The sequence below is a fragment of the Myripristis murdjan genome, chromosome 7, assembly GCF_902150065.1.
Source record: "Myripristis murdjan chromosome 7, fMyrMur1.1, whole genome shotgun sequence".
Lineage (NCBI taxonomy): Eukaryota > Metazoa > Chordata > Actinopteri > Holocentriformes > Holocentridae > Myripristis > Myripristis murdjan.
This window is the reverse complement of record NC_043986.1, coordinates 4,990,052-5,014,272: the sequence shown is the minus strand read 5'-3', so window position 1 is coordinate 5,014,272 and position 24,221 is coordinate 4,990,052. Positions and strand designations below refer to the sequence as shown.

At 42.6% G+C, this 24,221-nt stretch overlaps 2 protein-coding genes across 3 annotated transcripts; both read right to left on the bottom strand.

Moving 5' to 3' along the window:
* Window positions 1-1,424: 1,424 nt before the first annotated feature.
* Window positions 1,425-23,458, bottom strand: LOC115362485 (tripartite motif-containing protein 16-like). The gene is made up of 3 exons (XM_030056431.1): window positions 21,719-23,458; window positions 10,443-10,444; window positions 1,425-1,475 (listed from the first exon to the last, which is right to left on the bottom strand). Exon 1 carries the CDS (start codon window positions 23,420-23,422, stop codon window positions 21,755-21,757), a length of 1,668 nt encoding a protein of 555 aa, XP_029912291.1. The 5' UTR covers window positions 23,423-23,458; the 3' UTR covers window positions 1,425-1,475; window positions 10,443-10,444; window positions 21,719-21,754.
* On the bottom strand, window positions 8,586-10,800 carry LOC115362482 (tripartite motif-containing protein 16-like). Of its 2 annotated transcripts, none has more exons than XM_030056424.1 (2): window positions 8,949-10,800; window positions 8,586-8,740 (listed from the first exon to the last, which is right to left on the bottom strand). In XM_030056424.1, exon 1 carries the CDS (start codon window positions 10,665-10,667, stop codon window positions 9,000-9,002), a length of 1,668 nt encoding a protein of 555 aa, XP_029912284.1. In that variant the 5' UTR covers window positions 10,668-10,800; the 3' UTR covers window positions 8,586-8,740; window positions 8,949-8,999. The 2 variants fall into 2 exon arrangements, with proteins under 2 accessions (XP_029912284.1, XP_029912286.1); XM_030056426.1 differs by having other exon boundaries at window positions 8,586-8,719.
* Window positions 23,459-24,221: the final 763 nt, after the last annotated feature.

The following is a 24,221-nucleotide window of genomic DNA, read 5'->3' as shown; positions in this document are numbered from 1 at the left end:
CGACCCCAGATATGTGTGTTGGACCTGCAGGGTCTAAACTGCTGCTCATGTGTTTCCATTCTGTTGACTCTTACCACACCACTGACAGTTTTGATGCCATCTGAGTGTTGGATGATGTGAAAATATGTATTTATTTTTAACTGATGTAAACACGGACTCACAGATTAAATGAAAATATGCATGTGTATCTAAGATTGTATTGTAAGATTGTATGAAACTGTATGTTTCATGGCAATTTGTGTGATCTGAAGGTCTGGAATGTATTTTAGATGTGAAATGAAACCATTCATCAGTTTGAGCACCAACACAACATCGTGTCCTGTCATAGCAACACACTGGATTTCAAACTGGCCCTTAAATTTCAAGAAATCCCCCAAAATTCTGCTTTCATAACAGAAGAAAAATGGGAATGGTGTCCACAATCCCAGGTGAAGAAAACACAGTTCAGTTCTGAGCTAAAAGTGTCGGTCAAAGCTGGTTTCATTTCATCCCAGACACACTAAAATGTCATAAATGACTTTTGAATGCAGGTATTTCTCCCTCCTGTCACTTTGTCTTTTCTACTGTTCATGGAGGGCATTACAGCACTTCTTTGTGTTTTAGCAGGTAAACCAGTCAACACATACTGTCCTGTTATTGTCAGGTTCTCTTCAGCTGGTTGATAGACTTTCTGGAACGAGAACAGAAGAAACACTGTTGATTCTTGGAAATATTTTTTATTCATTTTCATAAACATTCACTTGGTTGACACACCTAATCACTAAAATCTCATAACAGGCATTTCTATCTCAGCAGTCACGTGATTCTCACACTCGACCTGTTAAACCAGCATGTCAACACTGTGGAGGAACACATGAATCATTCCTGACAAGAAGAGGAAGAATCATTTCATTTGCAGTGCTTTAAAAAAAATCATAGTTACAAAGTCCTGGAAACAAAATCAACAAACAGCTGTTCAGCTACAAAGGACGAGTGCAAACACACTTCTGACTGCATTAAGCAGCAAAACAGGAAGAGCAAAAACATGTTAAAGTAAATACTGAGTGAAGTTAAGAATCATAAAGAGCCTCTTCAGCAGTTTAATCAGGGATATTTTTTTTTACATTTCCCTGTGAAGTGCAGTTCATTTGGCTTCTCTCTACTGTCGACTGATGGAGTTCAACCCTTATCCACCACGGCTGAACAGACCAAGAACAAAATGTGCCACAGGTGACATCTGGGAAGTGCAGGACTGAGAAACCACAGCAATGAGCTTTTAGCAGCAAAATAAAAATGCAACAAAATATTTGATATATGTGGAGTTCTTGAGTAAAAAAGAAAAAAAAAAGGACCCTTCTTTTGTATTTCAGCTGATGTTGTTACACTGAGAAAGAGAGAGCGTCATAGCCCCGCCCACACGGTTTGAGTGACAGGTGATCTGTGGCCAGTGCAGTGCAGAAACACAACAGAAACAAGTTCTTACCAACACAGATGTTCTAGAAATAGACGTCAGAACTGCTTTAATCACTTCTGTCTACTTGAGCTCACAAAACTCTGCAGTGGCTCTGTCATCGTAAAGCCGCAGTCATCAAATCAACTTCATTCCAAGTCATTGCTATCTTAGTGATCAATAAAACTGTCAAGTGTCAAAAAAAATGTTGAGTTCAATAGTTTATGAAGCTGTGCTCTCTCTGCTTTTACTGCTACAAACCACGGCAACAAAAACACACAACATGCCTCACATGATAACAAAATATGCATGTGTATCTAAGATTGTATTCTAAGATTGTATGAAACTGTATGTTTCTTGGCAATTTGTGTGATCTGAAGGCCTGGAATGTATTTTCTGTGTGAAATGAAACCATTCATCAGTTTGAGCACCAACACAACATCGTGTCCTGTCATAGCAACACACTGGATTTCAAACTGGCCCTTAAATTTCAAGAAATCATCCAAAATTCTGCTTTCATAACAGAAGAAAAATGGGAATGGCGTCCACAATCCCAGGTGAAGAAAACGCAGTTCAGTTCTGAGCTAAAAGTGTCGATCAAAGCTGGTTTCATTTCTTTTTTTTTTTTCCCCTTTATTACACCGAGTGGACATAGAGTACAGATAGTAAACATAGAGTACAAACCACAATAGACTACAACATAAACTTACAATGATATGTGTATAGGTAGGGTGTGTGTGTGTGTGTGTGTGTGTGTGTGTGTGTGTGTGCTTGTGTGTGTGTATGTGCGCGTGCAGATGGAGAAACAGAAGGTATGGTGTTATGTCCAATATGGTATGGATAATCTAATGACGACAGCTAAAAAAGTAAAGTAAAGATATAAATAAGAGGGAACAGAACAAAACAAAGCAGAACAAAACAAAACAAAAAAAAAAAAAAAAAAAGAAAACATACATATACCTATACATACACATGTTATATATGTATATATATATATATATATATGTGTGTGTGTGTGTGTGTATGTGTGTACATATATATATATATATATATATATATATATATATATATATATATATATATATATATACACTATATTACCAAAAGTATTCGCTCACCTGCCTTTACTCATACTATGAACTGAAGTGCCATCCCATTCCTAACCCATAGAGTTCAATATGATGTCGGTCCACCTTTTGCAGCTATTACAGCTTCAACTCTTCTGGGAAGACTGTCCACAAGGTTGAGGAGAGTGTTTATAGGAATTTTTGACCATTCTTCCAAAAGCGCATTGGTGAGGTCACACACTGATGTTGGTCGAGAAGGCCTGGCTCTCAGTCTCCGCTCTAATTCATCCCAAAGGTGTTCTATCGGGTTCAGGTCAGGACTCTGTGCAGGCCAGTCAAGTTCATCCACACCAGACTCTGTCATCCATGTCTTTATGGACCTTGCTTTGTGCACTGGTGCACAGTCATGTTGGAAGAGGAAGGGGCCCGCTCCAAACTGTTCCCACAAGGTTGGGAGCATGGAATTGTCCAAAATGTTTTGGTATCCTGAAGCATTCAAAGTTCCTTTCACTGGAACTAAGGGGCCAAGCCTAGCTCCTGAAAAACAACCCCACACCATAATTCCTCCTCCACCAAATTTCACAGTCGGCACAATGCAGTCTGAAATGTACCGTTCTCCTGGCAACCTCCAAACCCAGACTCGTCCATCAGATTGCCAGATGGAAAAGCGTGATTCATCACTCCAGAGAACGCGTCTCCACTGCTCTAGAGGCCAGTGGCGGCGTGCTTTACACCATTGCATCCGACGCTTTGCATTGCACTTGGTGATGTGTGGCTTGGCTGCAGCTGCTCGGCCATGGAAACCCATTCCATGAAGCTCTCTGCGTACTGTACTTGGGCTAATCTGAAGGTCACATGAAGTTTGTAGCTCTGTAGCAATTGACTGTGCAGAAAGTCGGCGACCTCTTTGCACTATGCGCTTCAGCATCCGCTGACCCCTCTCCGTCACTTTACGTGGCCTACCACTTCGTGGCTGAGTTGCTGTTGTTCCCAAACGCTTCCATTTTGTTATAATAGAGCTGACAGTTGACTGTGGAACATTTAGGAGCGAGGAAATTTCACGACTGGATTTGTTGCACAGGTGGCATCCTATGACAGTTCCACGCTGGAATTCACTGAGCTCCTGAGAGCGGCCCATTCTTTCACAAATGTCTTGTTTCACAGTCTGCATGCCTGAGTGCTTGATTTTATACACCTGTGGCCAGGCCAAGTGATTAGGACACCTGATTCTGATCATTTGAATGGGTGAGCGAATACTTTTGGTAATATAGTGTATATATATATAATAAAATAATATTATATGAGCTAATATAACATATCATGATGTGATGTAGCACAATACAATATAATATAACATTATATGATATAATAATCCATTATTATACAATATATAAAATATGACCCAATATAAATCAATATAACATAGTAATGACAATCATAAGAATAATAACTGATTCATGTATATATATTAATATACTGATATCTGATGATATGTACCTATATGTTGATATATATTGCGGCGAGGGATGGGGCCAGACTGGGGCATCAGGGAGGCGAGCAAGAGGCCCCCCGCCCGGCCCCAAGTAGCATGGCCAGGAGCCCCAGCGGGAGAAAGGCGAGACGGCAGCGGAAGGGGACCCCTGGCTCCTGGCCGTGCTACTTGGGGCTGGGCGGGGGGCCTCTTGCTCGCCTCCCTGATGCCCCTCTTTTTTTTTCCCTTTCCTTTCCCCTTTTCTTTTTTCCTCTTTTCCCTGTCAGAGAGAGGTGGGGTACATCCACCCCACCCCCACCCGCCCCCACCGGAGGTCCCGCCACGCTCCCAGAGAGCCAGGCAGGGAGCCCCCGCCCACTCCCACCGTCAGCAAAACCAGTCCGGCCCCACCCCCCGCCTTTATTTTGTTATAACAATGTCATTGTCATGAATACCGTTAAGCTGAATTTAAATAAGAAACAATAGTTATACTGATGAAATAAAAATGACAAAAATAGTAACAACACTAATAATTATGACAGTCATAATCATAGTCATAATAATTATACTAGTATAATAATATAGTCACTATCATTGTACTGGTAATCACGATCCTGAACAGGAAAGGGAGAACATTGATGGTATATTAAGTATATGGAGTGTAGTAGCGAGCAATTAATAATAGTAATATAATATATTACGATATAATATAATGATAATGTTAGGGGCTGCAACTAATGATCCCCTATATAATATAATATAATATTGATTGATTGATTGATTGATTGATTGATTGATTTCGGTCAATTGAAACAACAGAAAAAGAAAATATCAGCAACAATGCATAAGTAATCAAAACAAAGCCTGACCGAAAAGGTGTAGGCTGAAGCAGAGCTTATAACGCCTACCCTTATCACAAGTAAACAATTTACACACAATATGAGCTAATTCAACATAACTACTACCTAAGTGGTCAACCAATGATGCAGCTTTCATACAACAGATACAAACCTAACTAAGCTACTAATTAGTAAAATTTATGTCAACCAGAACATCACACGCCAAAAGACCAAAAAAAAAAAAAAAGAGAGAAAGGCAGCATGGCATGGATTCGTCCAAAAAACAAAACAAAACAAAACAAAACAAAACAAAAAAAGCAGCATGGCATGGATTCATGTGATACAAGATGTACTTACTACTTTTTGACAGTGTACTGCATAATTAAAATATTCTTGAAAAGTTTTTTCAGACTGACTAATGTAGTCGAGGTTTTTATGTTGTTCCCCTCAGATTATAACCACTGTCCCTCATTTTAAACAGCCTTTGGATACTTTGTGGTAGTAGTCCGTTTCTAGCTTTATACATATTCTGTATTATTTTGTAATCTACTAAGTTTTGGAATTTGAGAATATTATGATAAATAAACAATGAATTGGTTGGCTCATTATAGGGTTTTTTGCTTACAATATGTATAACTTTTTTTTGCAATAAAAAAATGGAGTTTGTGTTTGTTTTGTAAGTATTCCCCCTTATCTCTGCTCCGTATGTCATATAAGGGACTATGAATGAATGATGAAGTGTGTATAGGGAGCTTTGATTTAGGAAATCTTGAACTTTGTACATGATTGCAATCGATTTTGACACTTTGGATTTGACATGGTCTATGTGTGGTTTCCAACTGAGTTTATTGTCGATAATTATTCCTAAAAATTTTATATTGGTTACTTTATCAATTCCAATTTCATTTATAAAAATTTTTCTGTCAATGTTTGGAGCACGATTTCCAAATATCATATATTTAGTTTTACCAAGGTGAAGAGATAGTTTATTAACATCAAACCATTTTTTAATAATCTGCAATTCTTCTTCCACTGTATCCAGAAGTTGTTTCAAATGTTCCCCACTACAAAAAATGGTAGTATCATCGGCAAATAATATACACTTAAGTGACTTTGAAACCAAACATAAGTCATTAATATACAGGATGAACAGCAATAATGCTATGAGTTTAGGAGAGGGGAGAGAATAAATAAATAGATAAATAAATAAATACATACATACATACATACATACATACATACATACATGCATACAGTACAGGCCAAAAGTTTGGACACACCTTCTCATTCAATGCGTTTTCTCTATTTTCATGACTATTTACATTGTAGATTCTAACTGAAGGCATCAAAACTATGAATGAACACATGTGGAGTTATGTACTTAACAAAAAAGGTGAAATAACTGAAAACATGTTTTATATTCTAGTTTCTTCAAAATAGCCACCATTTGCTCTGATTACTGCTTTGCACACTCTTGGCATTCTCTCGATGAGCTTCAAGAGGTAGTCACCTGAAATGGTTTTCCAACAGTCTTGAAGGAGTTCCCAGAGGTGTTTAGCATTTGTTGGCCCCTTTTCCTTCACTCTGCGGTCCAGCTCACCCCAAACCATCTCGATTGGGTTCAGGTCCGGTGAATGTGGAGGCCAGGTCATCTGCCACAGCACTCCATCACTCTCCTTCTTGGTCAAATAGCCCTTACACAGCCTGGAGGTGTGTTTGGGGTCATTGTCCTGTTGAAAAATAAATGATGGTCCAACTAAACGCAAACCGGATGGGATGGCATGTCGCTGCAGGATGCTGTGGTAGCCATGCTGGTTCAGTGTGCCTTCAATTTTGAATAAATCCCCAACAGTGTCACCAGCAAAACACCCCCACACCATCACACCTCCTCCTCCATGCTTCACAGTGGGAACCAGGCATGTGGAATCCATCCGTTCACCTTTTCTGCGTCTCACAAAGACACGGCGGTTGGAACCAAAGATCTCAAATTTGGACTCATCAGACCAAAGTACAGATTTCCACTGGTCTAATGTCCATTCCTTGTGTTTCTTGGCCCAAACAAATCTCTTCTGCTTGCCTCTCCGGTGGTTTCCTAGTAGCTATTTGACCATGAAGGCCTGATTCGCGCAGTCTCCTCTTAACAGTTGTTCTAGAGATGGGTCTGCTGCTAGAACTCTGTGTGGCATTTATCTGGTGTCTGATCTGAGCTGCTGTTAACTTGCGATTTCTGAGGCTGGTGACTCGGATGAACTTGTCCTCAGAAGCAGAGGTGACTCTTGGTCTTCCTTTCCTGGGTCGGTCCTCATGTGTGCCAGTTTCGTTGTAGCGCTTGATGGTTTTTGCGACTCCACTTGGGGACACATTTAAAGTTTTTGCAATTTTCCGGACTGACTGACCTTCATTTCTTAAAGTAATGATGGCCACTCGTTTTTCTTTCGTTAGCTGATTGGTTCTTGCCATAATATGAATTTTAACAGTTGTCCAATAGGGCTGTCGGCTGTGTAGTAACCTGACTTCTGCACAACACAACTGATGGTCCCAACCCCATTGATAAAGCAAGAAATTCCACTAATTAACCCTGATAAGGCACACCTGTGACGTGAAAACCATTTCAGGTGACTACCTGTTGAAGCTCATCGAGAGAATGCCAAGAGTGTGCAAAGCAGTAATCAGAGCAAAGTGTGGCTATTTTGAAGAAACTAGAATATAAAACATGTTTTCAGTTATTTCACCTTTTTTTGTTAAGTACATAACTCCACGTGTTCATTCATAGTTTTGATTCCTTCAGTGAGAATCTACAATGTAAATAGTCATGAAAATAGAGAAAACGCATTGAATGAGAAGGTGTGTCCAAACTTTTGGACACACCTTGAGTCTATGTATGTCTGAGTCTATGAATCCCATTTTATGCATTTTATGTTGAGTGATATGAGTTCTATGGATTACTTTGTATTGTATCAGCTGTATATTAGTGTTTTTGGTCATTGTGAAGGTGTTATGGCAGATTTGTGTCCAGAAATCGGCATCGGGGCTGATCAATAGGTCGCGCTCCCATTTTTGGGTTGGGAGTGTTATTGTGGTGTCTGTGTTTATTAACAGTTTGTATAATTTTGAAAGAGTTTTATTTGTGTCTTTGAGCTTAAACACATCTTCTGATAATGCAGGTGGGTCTAGACTGTTGTTTGTGATATTGAGTTTGGATTTGAGAACCGATTTTACGCATTGGGACTTTGTCTTTTCTACTGTTCATGGAGGGCATTACAGCACTTCTTTGTGTTTTAGCAGGTAAACCAGTCAAGACATACTGTCCTGTTATTGTCAGATTCTCTTCAGCTGGTTGATAGACTTTCTGGAATGAGAACAGAAGAAACACTGTTGATTCTTGGAAATATTTTTTATTCATTTTCATAAACATTCACTTGGTTGACACACCTAATCGGTAAAATCTCATAACAGGCATTTCTATCTCAGCAGTCACGTGATTCTCACACTCGACCTGTTAAACCAGCATGTCAACACTGTGGAGGAACACATGAATCATTTCCCACTGACAAGAAGAAGAAGAATCATTTCATTTGCAGTGCATTAAAAAAAATCATAGTTACAAAGTACTGGAAACAAAATCAACAAACAGCTGTTCAGCTACAAAGAAGGACGAGTGCAAACACACTTCTGACTCCATTAAGCAGCAAAACAGGAAGAGCAAAAACATGTTAAAGTAAATATTGAGTGAAGTTAAGAATCATAAAGAGCCTTCAACAGTTTAATCAGGGATATTTTTTTACATTTCCCTGTGAAGTGCAGTTCATTTGGCTTCTCTCTACTGTCGACTGATGGAGTTCAACCCTTATCCACCACGGCTGAACAGACCAAGAACAAAATGTGCCACAGGTGACGTCTGGGAAGTGCAGGACTGACAAACCACAGCAATGAGCTTTTAGCAGCAAAATAACAATGCAACAAAATATTTTATATATGTGGAGTTCTTGAGTAAAAAAAGGAAAAAAAGACAAATCTATTGTATTTCAACTGATGTTGTTACACTGAGACCTGGAAAGAGAGTCATAGTCCTGCCCACACGGTTTGAGTGACAGGTGATCTGGCCAGTGCAGTGCAGAAACAAAACAGAAACAAGCTCTTACCAACACAGATGTTATAGAAATAGACGACAGAACTGCTTTAATCACTCCTGTCTACTTGAGCTCACAAAACTCTGCAGTGGCTCCACCTCCAAGCGCAAGTCCAGCATGGAGAGGCTGAGTGAACGTGGTCTGGACTCTGTGGAGGAGTGTCATGGTTTCAGAGACGCTGTAGAAGGACAGAATACCTGCTCTGTGATCCAGGTACACTCCCACTCTGGAGGACACAGGGAGCGGGATTTCAGTTTTGATTTTGTTGTGTCTGAAGTGACGGTTTCTGTTGTAACAATCCAATGACCAAGATTTGTCATTGTATCCAAATCTACATTGAACCCCACCCCCTGTTCTGCTGATATCCTGATATGAGACTGATATATAAACTGTCCCCTTCCACTCCACCTCCCAGTAACAACGTCCAGTCAGACTCTCTCTGCTCAGGACCTGATTCCAATAAGTAAATCTGTTTGGGTGACTGGGATATGACTGTTTCTGTGTCATAAATGTTGCTTTTCTGTTCTCCTCAGATAATGACAGCCATGTGTTTGCTGTGTTTGGATCCAGTGTGATGTGACATGAATATTGTAAGAGCTCAGCTCTGGTCTTGGGCTCTGGTTGTGGCAGTAGAACATCCTCTCCAGTCCCTGTCAGTGAGATCTTGGACCATTCCTCACTAAGAAGCTCCTGTAGTTTGTCTCTCAGCTCGGACACAGCTGCAGTCACATCCTCAAAGTAGCTCAGAGGACGGATGTTGGCGCTGGGTGAGTGTGTAGATTCACTGAGACATGAGAGCGAGGGGTAATTCTGTAGAAAATGGATGTGATCCTGTGTGTGTGAGAGCTGCTCCAGCTCAGCGTCTTTCCTCCTCAGCTCAGCGATCTCCTGCTTCAGCTTCTCCTGAACTTCTTCAGCCCGACTCACTTCCTCTTCCTGCTGGGATCTGATCTGCTGCTTCACATCAGACCTTCTTTTCTCAACCAAACGGATCAGCTCAGTGAAGATCTCCTCACTGTCCTCCACTGCTTTATCAGCAGAGCGACTGATGGCCTCCACCTCCTGCTGAAGCACCTTCACGTCTTTCTCTGTGTCCTGGATTCTCTGCTGGATTTTTTGCCGACTCAGCCCGAGCTCTTCCTGCCTCTCGGTCCTTTCTGCTGCAGCTGAGACTTTGCGGTGGCCTTCATGTTCATCCATGGAGCAGAGATAACAAATACACTGCTGATCAGTGCGGCAGAAAATCTTCATCACCTCATCGTGACGAGAGCAGATGTTCTCCTGAAGCTTCACGGTGGCTTCCACCAGCTTGTGTTTCTTAAATGGAGCTGCATTGTAGTGAAACTGGAGGTGCTGCTCACAGTAAGAGGCCAGACACACCAGACAGGACTTGAGGGCTTTCAGTTTCCTCCCAGAGCAGAAATCACAGGCCACATCTCCAGGTCCAGCGTAGCAGAGATCAGGAGGAGCAGCTTGGAGTCCCATCTTCTTCATTTCCTCCACTACATCTGCAAACATGGTGTTTTTCACCAGGACAGGCCTCGGTGTGAAGGTTTGTCTGCACTGCGGGCAGCTGTAGATTTGCTTGTGCTCCTCTCCATCCCAGCAGTCTTTAATACAGCTCATGCAGTAGCTGTGTCCACAGGGAATAGTCACCGGATCCTTCAGCAGATCCAGACAGATGGAACAGCAAAACTTTGCAGAGTCCGGCTGAATTCCTTGCTGAGCCATTTCCCCTCTCAGTCACAGTGAACGTCTGCTAGTTTGACTTTCTATCAACAGATAAGAGTTGTGCTCCGATCCAAAGCAAACATCAGCTTTTCCTCACAGTCACTCGCTGATCTGCTGTAAACGGGCTTGTGGGCTCTTGTCCTTCACACTGTGTTGTTTCCATTCGTCTTTAAACTGTCAGATCTGAGAAGCAGGAAATATCTGGGCAGAATAAAACTCGTAATGTTTGAGATCAGACAGAAGTGGGAGGGGTTCAGGTGCTGATTCACTCCAGGAAGAGGAGCGCTCTTAAAGAGGCACTGTGTGTTTAGCTCTTATTTACAACATGAAGTGAAGTTTATGACAAAAATAATTAAACTGTTCCATCGCATTTTCATCTTCAACCAATAGCTAATATTATCTCCAGTTACATTATGAGCCTCCTGTCAGTGACAACTCAGTCAACACAACAGATCCAACAGATCCAGTCTGGAAAATGTAGATCTGGTTTACTGCACAGTGTTTACTCTGCTAAATAACAAGAAAAATAGAAAATCTTTTGTATGAAAGGTGGTAAAAAAAAAAATTAAAAAAAAGTGACATAAAGAGACTTATGGAAGTGAAACAAAACTCCATTCATGCTACAACACTCCTTTAACCCCTTCAGCTCCAACTTCCTCCTAAAACTGCCTCAGAAAATGTCATGGTTTGGTGTTTTCTGTGTTTTGGTACTTTGGACACTTGTTTTTCTGTTTTCCTGTGTTTTGGTGTTGCCTCCTTTGCCCAGCTCTGTCTCTTTAGTCATTGATTTCAGCTGTGTCTTGTTTGCCCCTCCCAGTGCCACACCTGTCCCGTGTCTGTCAATTATCCCTGATTGTTCTGATCCCTCCCAGTGTTTAACCTCAGCCTATCCTCTGCGTTCTCCTGTCTTGTGCTCCAGCCCCCCTGTCTTGTTTGATCATTAGTTCTTGTGTATTTAAGTCCTGTCTTGTGTTCTGTTCCTTGTTGGTTCATTGTTCTGTTCTGTTCTGTGCTGTGCTGTGCTGCATTGCATTCTGCTTCCTGCTTCCTGCCTGAGTTTCTTGTGTTCCCTGCATCACCTGTAAGTTTATTAAATATTTTGTTTGCCACTGAGCATTTTTCCTGCCGGCTCCTGCTTTTGGGGCCTCCTTCCTCCACTCCCGTGACAGAATGAACCAACCCCTAAAGGACCCAGCGGAGCAATATTGTTTGTTTGGACAAAGCACTTTTCTGGACTCTCATCAGCAGAGGCTTGGAGAACTGGCTGACTGCAACCGGTCGCTGGCGGCTAAAATCGCCCAGATCTCACAACAGGTCGCGGAGATCACCTCCTCCGTCAGGACGATGGTTGCATCCCGGGCTCCGGCTGCTCCTGTGAGTGCACTTCTCGGGTGTGTCGGCCACTTGTAGGCTAGCCGCAATCCAGCCACCAGCCTCAGCATCCCAGCAGCCCCAGCTACCAGCCTCAGCAGTCTGGTGAGTCCAGCCACCAGTATCAGCCGCCCAGTAAGTCCAGTCACTAGCCTCAGCAGCCTAGCAAGTCCAGCTACCAACTCCAGAAGTCTAGCAAGCCCAGTTCCCTGTGTTCAACTGGCTGACCCGGTCCCAGTCTCTGTCCCAGTTCCCCGAGTTCGACTGGCTGACCCGGTCCCAGTCCCTGTCTCAGTTCCCCGAGTTCGACTGGCTGACCGGTCCCAGTCCCTGTCCCAGTTCCCCGAGTTCTACTGGCTGACCCGGTCCTAGTCCCTGTCCCAGTTCCCCGAGTTCTACTGGCTGCTCCCGTCCCAGTTCCCCGAGCTGGACCGGCTGCCCCGGCACCAGTCACTGTTCCAGTCCCAGTTCCCCGAGCCCGACTGGCTGACCCGGTCCCAGTCCCTGTCCCAGTTCCAGTTCCCAGAGTTCGACTGGCTGACCCGGTCCTAGTCCCTGTCCCAGTTCCAGTTCCCAGAGTTCGACTGGCTGACCCGGTCCTGATCCCCGTCCCAGTCCCAGTTCCTCGAGCCCGACTAGCTGACACGGTCCCAGTCCCAGTTCTCCGAGCCCGACTGACTGCCCCAGGCTCAGTTCCCACTGCCCTTGTGACAGTCCCAGTACCAGCCCCCAGGACCCGTGCAGCACTCATCCCAACCTCCCATGGCTGTGCTGCTGCTTCCTCGGTGTCCTGTGTCACTGGTCCCACCAGCTCATCAGCGGTCAGGCAGCCCTCAGTCCACGCTGCCGCTGCCCGGCAGCCTGGAGTGGACATTGCCGCTGCCCGGCGGTCCCGAGTCCACGTCGCCGCTGCCCGGCGGTCCCGAGTCCACGCTGCCGCTGTCCGGCGGTCCAGAGTCCACGCTGCCACCACTGTCCGGCGGTCCCGAGTCCACGTCGCCGCTGTCCGACGGTCCAGAGTCCACGCTGCCGACGCTGCCACCGCTGCCCGGCAGTCCCCAGTCCACATCGCCGCTGCCCAGCGGTCCCCAGTCCACGTTACCGCTGTTCGGCGAGTCCATACTGCCACCGTTGCTGCCTCTGTCCGGCGGTCCAGAGTCCACATTGCCGCTTTCTGGCGGTCCAGAGTTCACCCTGCCGCTTCTGCTGCCCGGCGATCCCAAATCTGCACTGCAGGATGTTACGGTCGGTGTGCAGTGTGGTGCCACCTGCACTACCACCATCCAGGGAGGGTCCGCCTTGACCACCAGCACTCTGGCCGTCCGCCAGAGCACCGTCCTGTCCATGGTTCCCAGCGCCCTGGCCGTCACCCAGAGCACCGTCCTGTCCATGGTTCCCAGCGCCCTGGCCGTCTGCCAGAGCACCGTTCCGTCAATGGTTCCCTGTGCCCTGGCCGTCCGCCAGAGGACCGTCCTGTCCATGGTTCCCTCCGCCCTGGTCATCCGCCAGAGCACCGCCTCGTCCATGGTTCCTTGCGCCCTGGTCGTCTGTTAGAGCACCGCCTCGTCCATAGTTCCTTGCGCCCTGGTCGTCTGTTAGAGCACCGCCTCGTCCATAGACTTCTGTCTGGAGATTTTTTTTGTTTGTTTTGGCCTCCTCCTCCCCCCGTCTCATGACGGCCATCTATCCCCGTGCCCCAGAGACTGTTTTTGGGACGTCAGGAGCAGTCGCTTGAGGGGGGGGGGGTACTGTCATGGTTTGGTGTTTTCTGTGTTTTGGTACTTTGGTTGGACATTTGTTTTTCTGTTTTCCTGTGTTTTGGTGTTGCCTCCTTTGCCCAGCTCTGTCTCTTTAGTCACTGATTTCAGCTGTGTCTTGTTTGCCCCTCCCAGTGCCACACCTGTCCCGTGTCTGTCAATTATCCCTGATTGTTCTGATCCCTCCCAGTGTTTAACCTCAGCCTATCCTCTGTGTTCTCCTGTCTTGTGCTCCAGCCCCTTCCCCAGGTGTGTCTTGTTTGATCATTAGTTCTTGTGTATTTAAGTCCTGTCTTGAGTTCTGTTCCTTGTTGGTTCATTGTTCTGTTCTGTTCTGTTCTGTTCTGTGTTGCATTCTGCTTCCTGCCTAAGTTTATTAAATATTTTGTTTGCCACTGAGCATTTTTCCTGCCGGCTCCTGCTTTTGGGTCCTCCTTCCTCCACTCCCGTGACAGAAAAAGCTTCAAAGTTAGAAAAATGTTTGTTTTCCCAAAGTCCCACCATGTCACATATATACCCAGTGTTGGGCAAGCTACTTGGAAAATGTAGTGAGCTGAGCTGTACACTGTTACTGTTACTGTACATTACATGAAGCTTCACTCCACTGAAGCTCCCACCAGAGAAATGCAGCGAGCTGAGCTACAATAAAATGACTAAATGTAGCTCAACTACATCAAACCTACTTTTTTTTCCAAACATCAAATCAACTTCACTCCAGGTCATTGCTCTCTTAGTGATCAATAAAACTGTCAAAAAAAAATGTTGAGTTCAATAGTTGATGAAGTTGTGCTCTCTCTGCTTTTACTGCTACAAACCATGGCTGTTATTGATCGCTTCATTGATTAAGAGAGAGCATCAGCAGGAGGAGGAGGATAAGTGAAGCGAGTTGCTAAGAGCGAGCTGGATCCCTAAAGACCCAAAAGAAAGGAAGACAGTAAATGCAGAGGTGGTGGGGGGCAGGGCCGGCTCTTGGCATAAGCAGTATAGGCGGTCATCTGCTGCAATTCAAATACATACAGTGTACTGTACATCAGCCAGTAAAAGTGTTTCATTGCTGTGTGTTGTGTTGCCTGTTTAAACTGACTGTGCTTCTGCGAACATGTCTGAACCGGTGAATAAGAAAACAATGCTCATGTATAGTCTATTCTCCCGCTGTTTTCAATGGGCATCATTTAGACCCAGCGATTCTCTGCCTCTGTGGGTTGGCTTCCCGAGTCGGGAATGTCAGGAATCCCGACAGGCCCTGAACCCCCCACAAGGTCTTGCGATGCTGTTGTCACCAGCGCACACTGCTTTTGGCAGCGAAGGTGGAGATTTCCCATGAAAACACTTCACAAACAACACTTTACGTTTTAAAAAACGTAATATTAACTGGGAAACCAACACCTGACCTCAAGGATTTAATCCAAAGGAAGAGACAAAAATTGTAACAAATGGAAACACATGAGCAGCAGTTTAGACTCTGCAGGTCCAACACACATATCTGGGGTCGGTAAATTCATCCTAAATCCTAAACAAGGCGAGAGCTCGTGAAATGACTCTCGCGCATGCTCCGTAATGTTAAGGGGCTTTCACATAGCGCGCACGCTCGGCGCAGACCTCGGCCGCCGCAGCCATTCATTAGGGAGTTTACAGTTTTTTTTTATTGCTTGAACTCATTTTGCAAATGCTTTGCTCACTGTGCCAAAACTCTAAACACAACGCAAATAAGACACAACACCTGGAAATAAACCATTCACATTTATGGCAAACTGAAACACTGTCATCAAAACTTCAAAATCCTTTGTCAAAATGTAACTCTGATGACAAAAGGATAAACATTTCCATCATATGAACACACTTTCACAGCAGCAGCAAGCAACACAGTAACTAACACAAAACACTGCATTTTTTACTGCTTTTCATTTATTTCTTCAAAAAGAATTCTGGAAAGCTCAAAATAGAAATTAAGCACATTTTTCACAGTAACAACTGTTTCCAAAATAACCAAAAAATAAAAAATAAATAAGAAAGGTGTAAACTCAAAACTGAATACAGTATAGAGTATACTGTACTTTACAGTACAGTTTTTTTCAATCACTTTTTCCAGTATAATGAAACTGGGCAGTGGTGTAGCCTAGTTTATTCTAGTGGGTATATGCACACACACACACACACACACACACACAGGCTCCCTTTCTGAAACGTTAACGTTAGCTCCAGCTGTAGTGTCCCCCGAAATATGGTCAAAAAGAGCCCGCTTCGTAACACAGAGAAGGTGACTTTATGAACGGGAAAGTGAACGTTATGTCAAAAAAACATACTGATACATATCTTTGCACATTTTTAAGTGGTTATACGGAAATTCGGGACCTTTTCTAGTGGGTATACGGCGTATACCTGCGTATCACGTAGACTACACCACTGGAACTGGGATCCACTTTGTCGTCATCTCCACCTCTAAACCACAGCAGAAGTTTTCTTTTGCAAATGTGTTCGTACCTTTTCATTGGATTCACACATTTTTCACTCTCTTTTGCACCTGCATCACTGTGAAATCACTAGTGCACCTGCATCACTGCCCTTTCCACAAATCATCATCAATCAGGATGCACCTACAAAAAAGGGACCTATAAGTTTTTTCCATCAAGACAGTAAAATTTCACCTCAAAGTCTTTCTGAGTTTGGATGCAGTTCTTTACTGTAAGTTCACATTTGAATGTGTAGCTCACAGGAGAACCTTGTTCAAACTGACAGCTGTATTTTGTATTCTGCTGTCAGCTGTGTTACAGTACAGTAGAGCTGATTGAAGGAATCTACTCATTTGGCCATAAGTTGAGTTGTTCGAGGGAAATATTGGCTTTTGCTACTTGCTTTACAATATGTAACTATGTAAACTGTCAAAAAAATATGACTGCAATCCACACAGGAAAAAGTAAAGTGGAACCTGCTCAGACTGAAAAGGGTGTGTTGCATTTTGGTGTTGAGTATGAAGTGAGTGAGTGGCTGGATTAGTTGTATTGAGCGGTGACAAAATGTGCTTTTGCTGCATGTTTGAAATGTTTTGTCATGGTAAGAGCCTTTTGCAAACAAAATGTGTTATTTTGGGAAGAGCACCTCTCATTAGGCCGATGGATTTACTGTTTTGATACCAGGGTTTCTGAGTTGACAAACATAAATAACATACATACATAGTATGTAAAGCAAAAATAAAACAATACAACAAAATGAAACTACGTACAGCCACAAAATCTCATCCACATCGTATACGATGTCTTCCTGTGCCTCTTTCTCTCACTGCCTCCACGCAAAGTACTCTACATGGCTGACCTGGGGTCTGTTTGTAGAGCTAAGCCTTAGGCCCTAACTGGTTGGTGTTCAGTTTTCTAAGTAAGTGCTTTCATGTGTGTGTCTCGGTTTTTCTAATTACCCGATGTGTTTTATATTTTGAACATAAGTGTTTTCCCAATTGTAACCACATTCCTTAAGGATAAGGAAAGTAAGGTTGAACCTGCTCAGACTGAAAAGGGTGTGTTGCATTTTGGTGTTGAGTATGAAGTGAGTGAGTGGCTGGATTAGTTGTATTGGGCGGTGACAAAATGTGCTTTTGCTGCATGTTTGAAATGTTTTGTCATGGTAAGAGCCTTTTGCAAACAAAATGTGTTATTTTGGGCAGAGAGCCTCTCATTAGGCCGATGGATTTACTGTTTTGAAACCAGGGTTTGTGAGTTGACGAACATAAATAAACATACATACATAGTATGTAAAGCAAAAATAAAACAGTACAACAAAATCAAACTACGTACAGCTACAAAATCTCATCCACATCGCATACGATGTCTTCCTGTGCCTCTTTCTCTCACCGCTTCCACGCAAAGTCCTCAACATGGCTGACCTGGGGCCTGTTTGTAGAGCTTAGGCCCTGAATGATTGGTGTTCAGTTTTCTAAGTAAGTGCTTTCACGTGTGTCTCAGGTTTTCTTATAACCTGATGTGTTTTATATTTTGAACATAATTGTTTTCCAAATTGTAACCACATGCTTTCATTTTTGAGCGAGGTGTCTTCTGTATGAAATAGTGTCTGGTGTTCAGGAGGAAGTGTGTTGTAGAATTGCAAACACAGTTTAAAGCAGCACATGTGTCAAAGGTATGGCCACGCTGTGTTTAAGGTTTAGTTCCAATGAGTTCAAGTTTTGTCACATTGGTTTAAGAGTATGTTCTTAGTGTGTAGCCTAAGCAATCGAAAAAAACTGTAATAAATACAACTACACAACGTTAACGCTGCGGAAAACGCTGCCGCTGTCGCGGTAGTTTGCTTAATGACTACTGTGGATTTGACAGCTACAGCAATCTTTGCTCCTTTGCTTAAACTCCCTATTGTATATGTGATTGCGGGGTGCGAGGGCACCGGTCTGCGCCGAGAAGTTGAATTTTTTTTTTTTTTTTTAAGTGTTTTTTTCAGACATGATAAACATGACATGATCATCAAAACACTTAGGGGATACACTATATACATGGATTAACATACATTCAACAGAAACCAGGGGAAACAAGAGATTGAGACATAATGGGAGACAATAATAATAATAATAATAATAATAAAACAGAGAACAAAACAAAGACAGAAACAGGAGACATTGCCAGAAATATACATAACTAATATCCACAATCGTTTTTATAGTGGGGCTATGCTGAGCTTCTCAAAAATACAGTTTGTTTTCATGGCTTTTTTATTTTTAATGTCTTTTATTGTTGTTGCATAATGGTGAATATCTTGGTGGACTCTCAGGCCTCTTAATTCTGTTTCAAATCTAGTCCAGGGACTAAGCAATGAAGAATTGTGGTTGATTTTGATTATTTCTAAACAAATTAATTATCGCCCCCCTGTGGTGAGAGGAGTTACTGCCTGGCAGCTGCACACAGTCCTGCTATAAAGCTGATAAAACATGGGACGCAGACAAAACTGGGCCTGATCTGGGCTCAGACAGGGAGTAAGAAAGCTGGGTGGAGCTTTCAACACGTTTTGAGTTTTACCAGTGTTTTAAACTGAATATACATTCCTGTGTTTTCCAGTTGAGACACAAAATCAGCTCCGCTCTGTCTTTCCGCCATTCACAAAAAAGTCAACACCTTTGTACACTTGGCTCAGCCACTGTCCCGTGACCATCAGCTGTGTTTTAAATTATGCAATGGATGATTTTTACTGACTTTTTCCATTGACTGTCCTCTATATCGTATGAAATGTAAATTTTATATGCATTTTAGGCAGTTAAACAGTCGAATAAATTGATGATTGTTCCTATAAACTCTGTGTTTGGAACAGAAGTTTTCTGAATACAAAAGAGTCTGGCCTGTAAACTCTTCTGAATATGGTAAGTCACATTTCTTGATGGTGAGCACCTACAGGTGTGTGGATGGTGATTTTTGCAGGCTCTTGTAATTACGAATCATGACCACTAGATGTCAGCCAAACATAGAACAGCCACCGTCATGTTTCTCTGGATCTCCTCAGTGATTTTCAGTGCTTCTCTAAAGGTTTGGATGAATGAATGAATTTTAGGATCACATTTCCAGTCAGATATATATATATATATTTAAAAAAAAAAAATTAAAATCAAGTCCTGTAATGGCAACAGCAATAACAAATTAATTTGGAAAATTCATAGTTGTTTACTCCCAGTTTGTGAAGCCAGTTCTGTGTTAAATCTAGGAAGCCTGAGGTGTGAGTCAGTGTTGAGAGCTGGCACAATATGAGCACCAACTTTTCAAGCCAAAATTATGACATATGATATTAAGAATGGCTGGATAAATAAAGAAGCGCTGGTTTTTCTCACGCAAAATCACGTTTATTCCCAAGAGCATGCAAGAAATTTGATTCTGTGTTTTGCTGCATAAGGTTAATTAAATAATGAGTGGTTAATTAAATAATAGTGCGTAGTGTTCAGGAGGAAGTGTGTTGCAGAATTGCAAACAGTTCAGAGCAGCACGTGTCTAAGGTATGGCCTCGCTGTCTTTAAGGTTTAGTTACAATGAGTTAAAGTTTTGTCACATTGGTTTAAGCGTATGTTCTTAGTGTGTAAGCAATCAAAAAAAAACTGAAGTGTGTCTACTGCAGCTGTTGCTGCTGCTGCTGCTGCTGCAGTGTCTACAGTAATTCAGTTCAACTGTAAATAGCTAACAGTTTGTTTTTGTATTTTCTAATTTATTTTTTGTAGCACTATGTAGAGTGAATAAATAAAGGCATATTTATACAATGAACAAAAAAAATGCATGTTTTTTTTTTTTTTTTTTTACATTAGTAATTCATTTTGCGCATAATTTTACATTATTGTTGGTAATAAATTAATTTAAACAACAAAAAAATCTGACTGGCTCTTTTGGCTTGGGAGCCAAAGAGCCGGAATTCCCATCACTGATGTACAGTACACTGTATGAATTTGAATTGTGTGATGTCCTCTTTGATTGGATTAAAAATGTAAATATTCTTCTTCTTCTTTTGTTTTATATTTGTGTATTATGGAGCTGCAGAGGGGCCACAGAGAGAAAAATAAAACACACCAGGCCACATTTTACTACACTGTGCTAGAAATGTTTGAGTGCGAACCAGGTACAATCTGACTCGCTTTTTTGAATAAATCATTTTTATAACTGTAGTCCTAATACAGTAATATAACACTCCATGTTGCAAGCAGGTACAACATTTTTATATACTTGTACTAAGTTTTAACTACTATTGGATAATATACTTAAAGTATATCAAGTATGTTATACTTGGATTATACTTAAACTTTGTCTGTGTACTCGTCAGTATAAACTAAGTATACTTTTGTTAAGTATATTCCTGATAGTACATTCAAAGTAATCTGAAAAGTATACTTACCGAAGTATTAGTTCACAGAAAGTATACTTAGTTCATAAAAAGTATACATATAAGTATACTTGAGTATACTACTTTTTGGTAAGGGATACCTCTCCACTCAGCTATTTGGTTCAAATTAGACTGTGCCAAGTCAGTGGCCTAGTGGTAGAGCGTCTCCCCTGAGACTGGGAGGTCGAGGGTTCAATCCCCAGCCGGGTCAACAAATTCAAGTATGGTTGTAGTATGCGTAAAGTATATTTCAAGTACATTGAAAGTAAAAGAGTAGTGCACTTTTAAGTTTATAAAAGTGCAAAGTAAGTAAAGCAATAGTGTACTTGAAGTACACTAATGAGTATACGAATGGTTTACTTTAACTAAAGAATAGTACAACTCAAGTACAGGAAATAGTATAATTTAAGTATACTTATATATAAGTAAAGTAACCTTGAAGTTTACCCGAGTATACTCAAAAATGGGCCAAATCAGGCTACTTTTAGTATAAGTATACTTTGTAAGTATACTAACTAGTACATATGTAAGTACACTACTAGTACATAAATACAAGTATACTTAGTAAGGAAAGTATACTTGATAAAGTATACTCAAACTCCACTTAAGTATACTTGGAAAGGTAAACTAGAAGTTTACTTCTTTTTGGTAAGGGAACACACTTCTGACTCCATTAAGCAGCAGAACAGGAAGAGCAAAAACATGTTACAGTAAATATTGAGTGAAGTTAAGAATCATAAAGAGCCTCTTCAACAGTTTAATCAGTGATATTTTTTTTACTAAGTTTTAACTACTATTGGTGAAGTGCAGTTCATTTGGCTTCTCTCTACTGTCGACTGATGGAGTTCAACCCTTATCCACCACGGCTGAACAGACCAAGAACAAAATGTGCCACAGGTGACGTCTGGGAAGTGCAGGACTGACAAACCACAGCAATGAGCTTTAAGCAGCAAAATAAAAATGCAACAAAATATTTTGCAGAACAATCATTTTAAAATGAAGACATATATGTGCAGTTCTTGATTTAAAAAAAAAAAAAAAAGAACAGAAACAAGTTCTTACCAACACAGATATTACAGAAATAGACGACAGAACTGCTTTAATCACTCCTGTCTACTTGAGCTCACAAAACTCTGCAGTGTCTCCAAATCCAAGCCAAAGTCCAGCATGGAGAGGCTGAGTGAACGTGGTCTGGACTCTGTGGAGGAGAGTCATGGTTTCAGAGACGCTGTAGAAGGACAGAATACCTGCTCTGTGATCCAGGTACACTCCCACTCTGGAGGACACAGGGAGCGGGATGTCAGTTTGGATTTTGTTGTGTCTGAAGTGACAGTTCATGTTGTAACAATACAATGCCCAAGATTTGTCATTGCATCCAAATAAACATTCATCCCCGCTCCCTGTTCTGCTGATATCCTGATATGAGACTGCTATATCAACTCCCCCCTTCCACTCCACCTCCCAGTAACAACGTCCAGTCAGACTCTCTCTGCTCAGGACCTGACACCTTCCAGTAAATCTATCTGGGTGACTGGGATATGACTGTTGATATGTCATTAATGTTGCTTTTCTGTTCCCCTCAGATAATGACAGACGTGTGTTTGCTGTGTTTGGATCCAGTGTGATGTGACATGAATATTGTAAGAACTCAGCTCTGGTCTTGGGCTCTGGTTGTGGCAGTAGAACATCCACTCCAGTCACTGTCAGTGAAATCTTGGACCATTCCTCACTAAGAAGCTCCTGTAGTTTGTCTCTCAGCTCTGACACAGCTGCAGTCACATCCTCAAAGTAGATCAGAGGACGGATGTTGGCGCTGGGTGAGTGTGTAGATTCACTGAGACATGAGAGCGAGGGGTAATTCTGTAGAAAATGGATGTGATCCTGTGTGTGTGAGAGCTGCTCCAGCTCAGCGTCTTTCCTCCTCAGCTCAGCGATCTCCTGCTTCAGCTTCTCCTGAACTTCTTCAGCCCGACTCACTTCCTCTTCCTGCTGGGATCTGATCTGCTGCTTCACATCAGACCTTCTTTTCTCAACCAGACGGATCAGCTCAGAGAAGATCTCCTCACTGTCCTCCACTGCTTTATCAGCAGAGCGACTGATGGCCTCCACCTCCTGCTGAAGCACCTTCACGTCTTTCTCTGTGTCCTGGATTCTCTGCTGGATTTTTTGCCGACTCAGCCCGAGCTCCTCCTGCCTCTCGGTCCTTTCTGCTGCAGCTGAGACTTTGTCGTGGCCTTTATGTTCATCCATGGAGCAGAGATAACAGATACACTGCTGATCAGTGCGGCAGAAAATCTTCATCACCTCATCGTGACGAGAGCAGATGTTCTCCTGAAGCTTCACGGTGGCTTCCACCAGCTTGTGTATCTTAAATGGAGCTGCATTGTAGTGAAACTGGAGGTGCTGCTCACAGTAAGAGGCCAGACACACCAGACAGGACTTGAGGGCTTTCAGTTTCCTCCCAGAGCAGAAATCACAGGCCACATCTCCAGGTCCAGCGTAGCAGAGATCAGAAGGAGCAGCTTGGAGTCCCATCTTCTTCATTTCCTCCAGTAACTCTGCTAACATGGTGTTTTTCTCCAGGACAGGCCTCGGTGTGAAGGCTCTTCTGCACTGCGGGCAGCTGTAGATTTCCTTGTGCTCCTCTCCATCCCAGCAGTCTTTAATACAGCTCATGCAGTAGCTGTGTCCACAGGGAATAGTCACCGGATCCTTCAGCAGATCCAGACAGATGGAACAGCAAAACTTTGCTGAGTCCAGCTGAATTCCTCGCTGAGCCATTTCCCCTCTCAGTCACAGTGAAACGTCTGCTAGTTTCACTTTCTATCAACAGATAAGAGTTGTGCTCCGATCCAAAGCAAACAGCAGCTTTTCCTCACAGTCACTCGCTGATCTGCTGTAAACAGGCTTGTGGGCTCTTGTCCTTCACACTGTGTTGTTTCCACTCGTCTTTAAACTGTCAGATCTGAGAAACAGGAAATATCTGGGCAGAATAAAACTCGTAATGTTTGAGATCAGACAGAAGAGGGAGGGGTTCAGCTGCTGATTCACTTCAGGAAGAGGAGCGCTCTTAAAGAGGCAGTGTGTGTTTAGCTCTTATTTACAACATGAAGTGAAGTTTATGACAAAAATAATTAAACTGTTCCATCTCATTTTCATCTTCAATAGCTAATATGATCTCTAGTTATATTATGACCCTCCTGTCAGTGAGAACTCAGTCAACACAACAGATCCAACAGATCCAGTCTGAAAAATGTAGACCTGAGGCCTGTTGCACAAAACTAGGATAAGGGATTAAGACGGGATATCTTGGTTATCCTGGATTAATTTATCCTTGATCCGGTTGCACAAAAGTAGGATAGTGGATAGCAGGATATGTTTTGATATAAGTTACCATGGAGATTTATTCTGTGGAGCTAGCCTGCTCCAGACCAGGCTAAGTTCCAGGATTTATTTAATCTTATCCCTTATCTCAGTCAACAGTCACCACAAACGGAAACTAAACGTTATTCCACTGCCCACTACGCATTGTTATCACATCGACACCTTCCTAAAATAATCACCTAAGTCATTTTTTCAG

Excerpts from the sequence above, each read along its gene's own strand:
- LOC115362482 (XM_030056424.1), bottom strand. The coding sequence starts at position 10,667 with ATGGCTCAGCAAGGAATTCAGCCGGACTCTGCAAAGTTTTGCTGTTCC.
- LOC115362485 (XM_030056431.1), bottom strand. The coding sequence starts at position 23,422 with ATGGCTCAGCGAGGAATTCAGCTGGACTCAGCAAAGTTTTGCTGTTCC.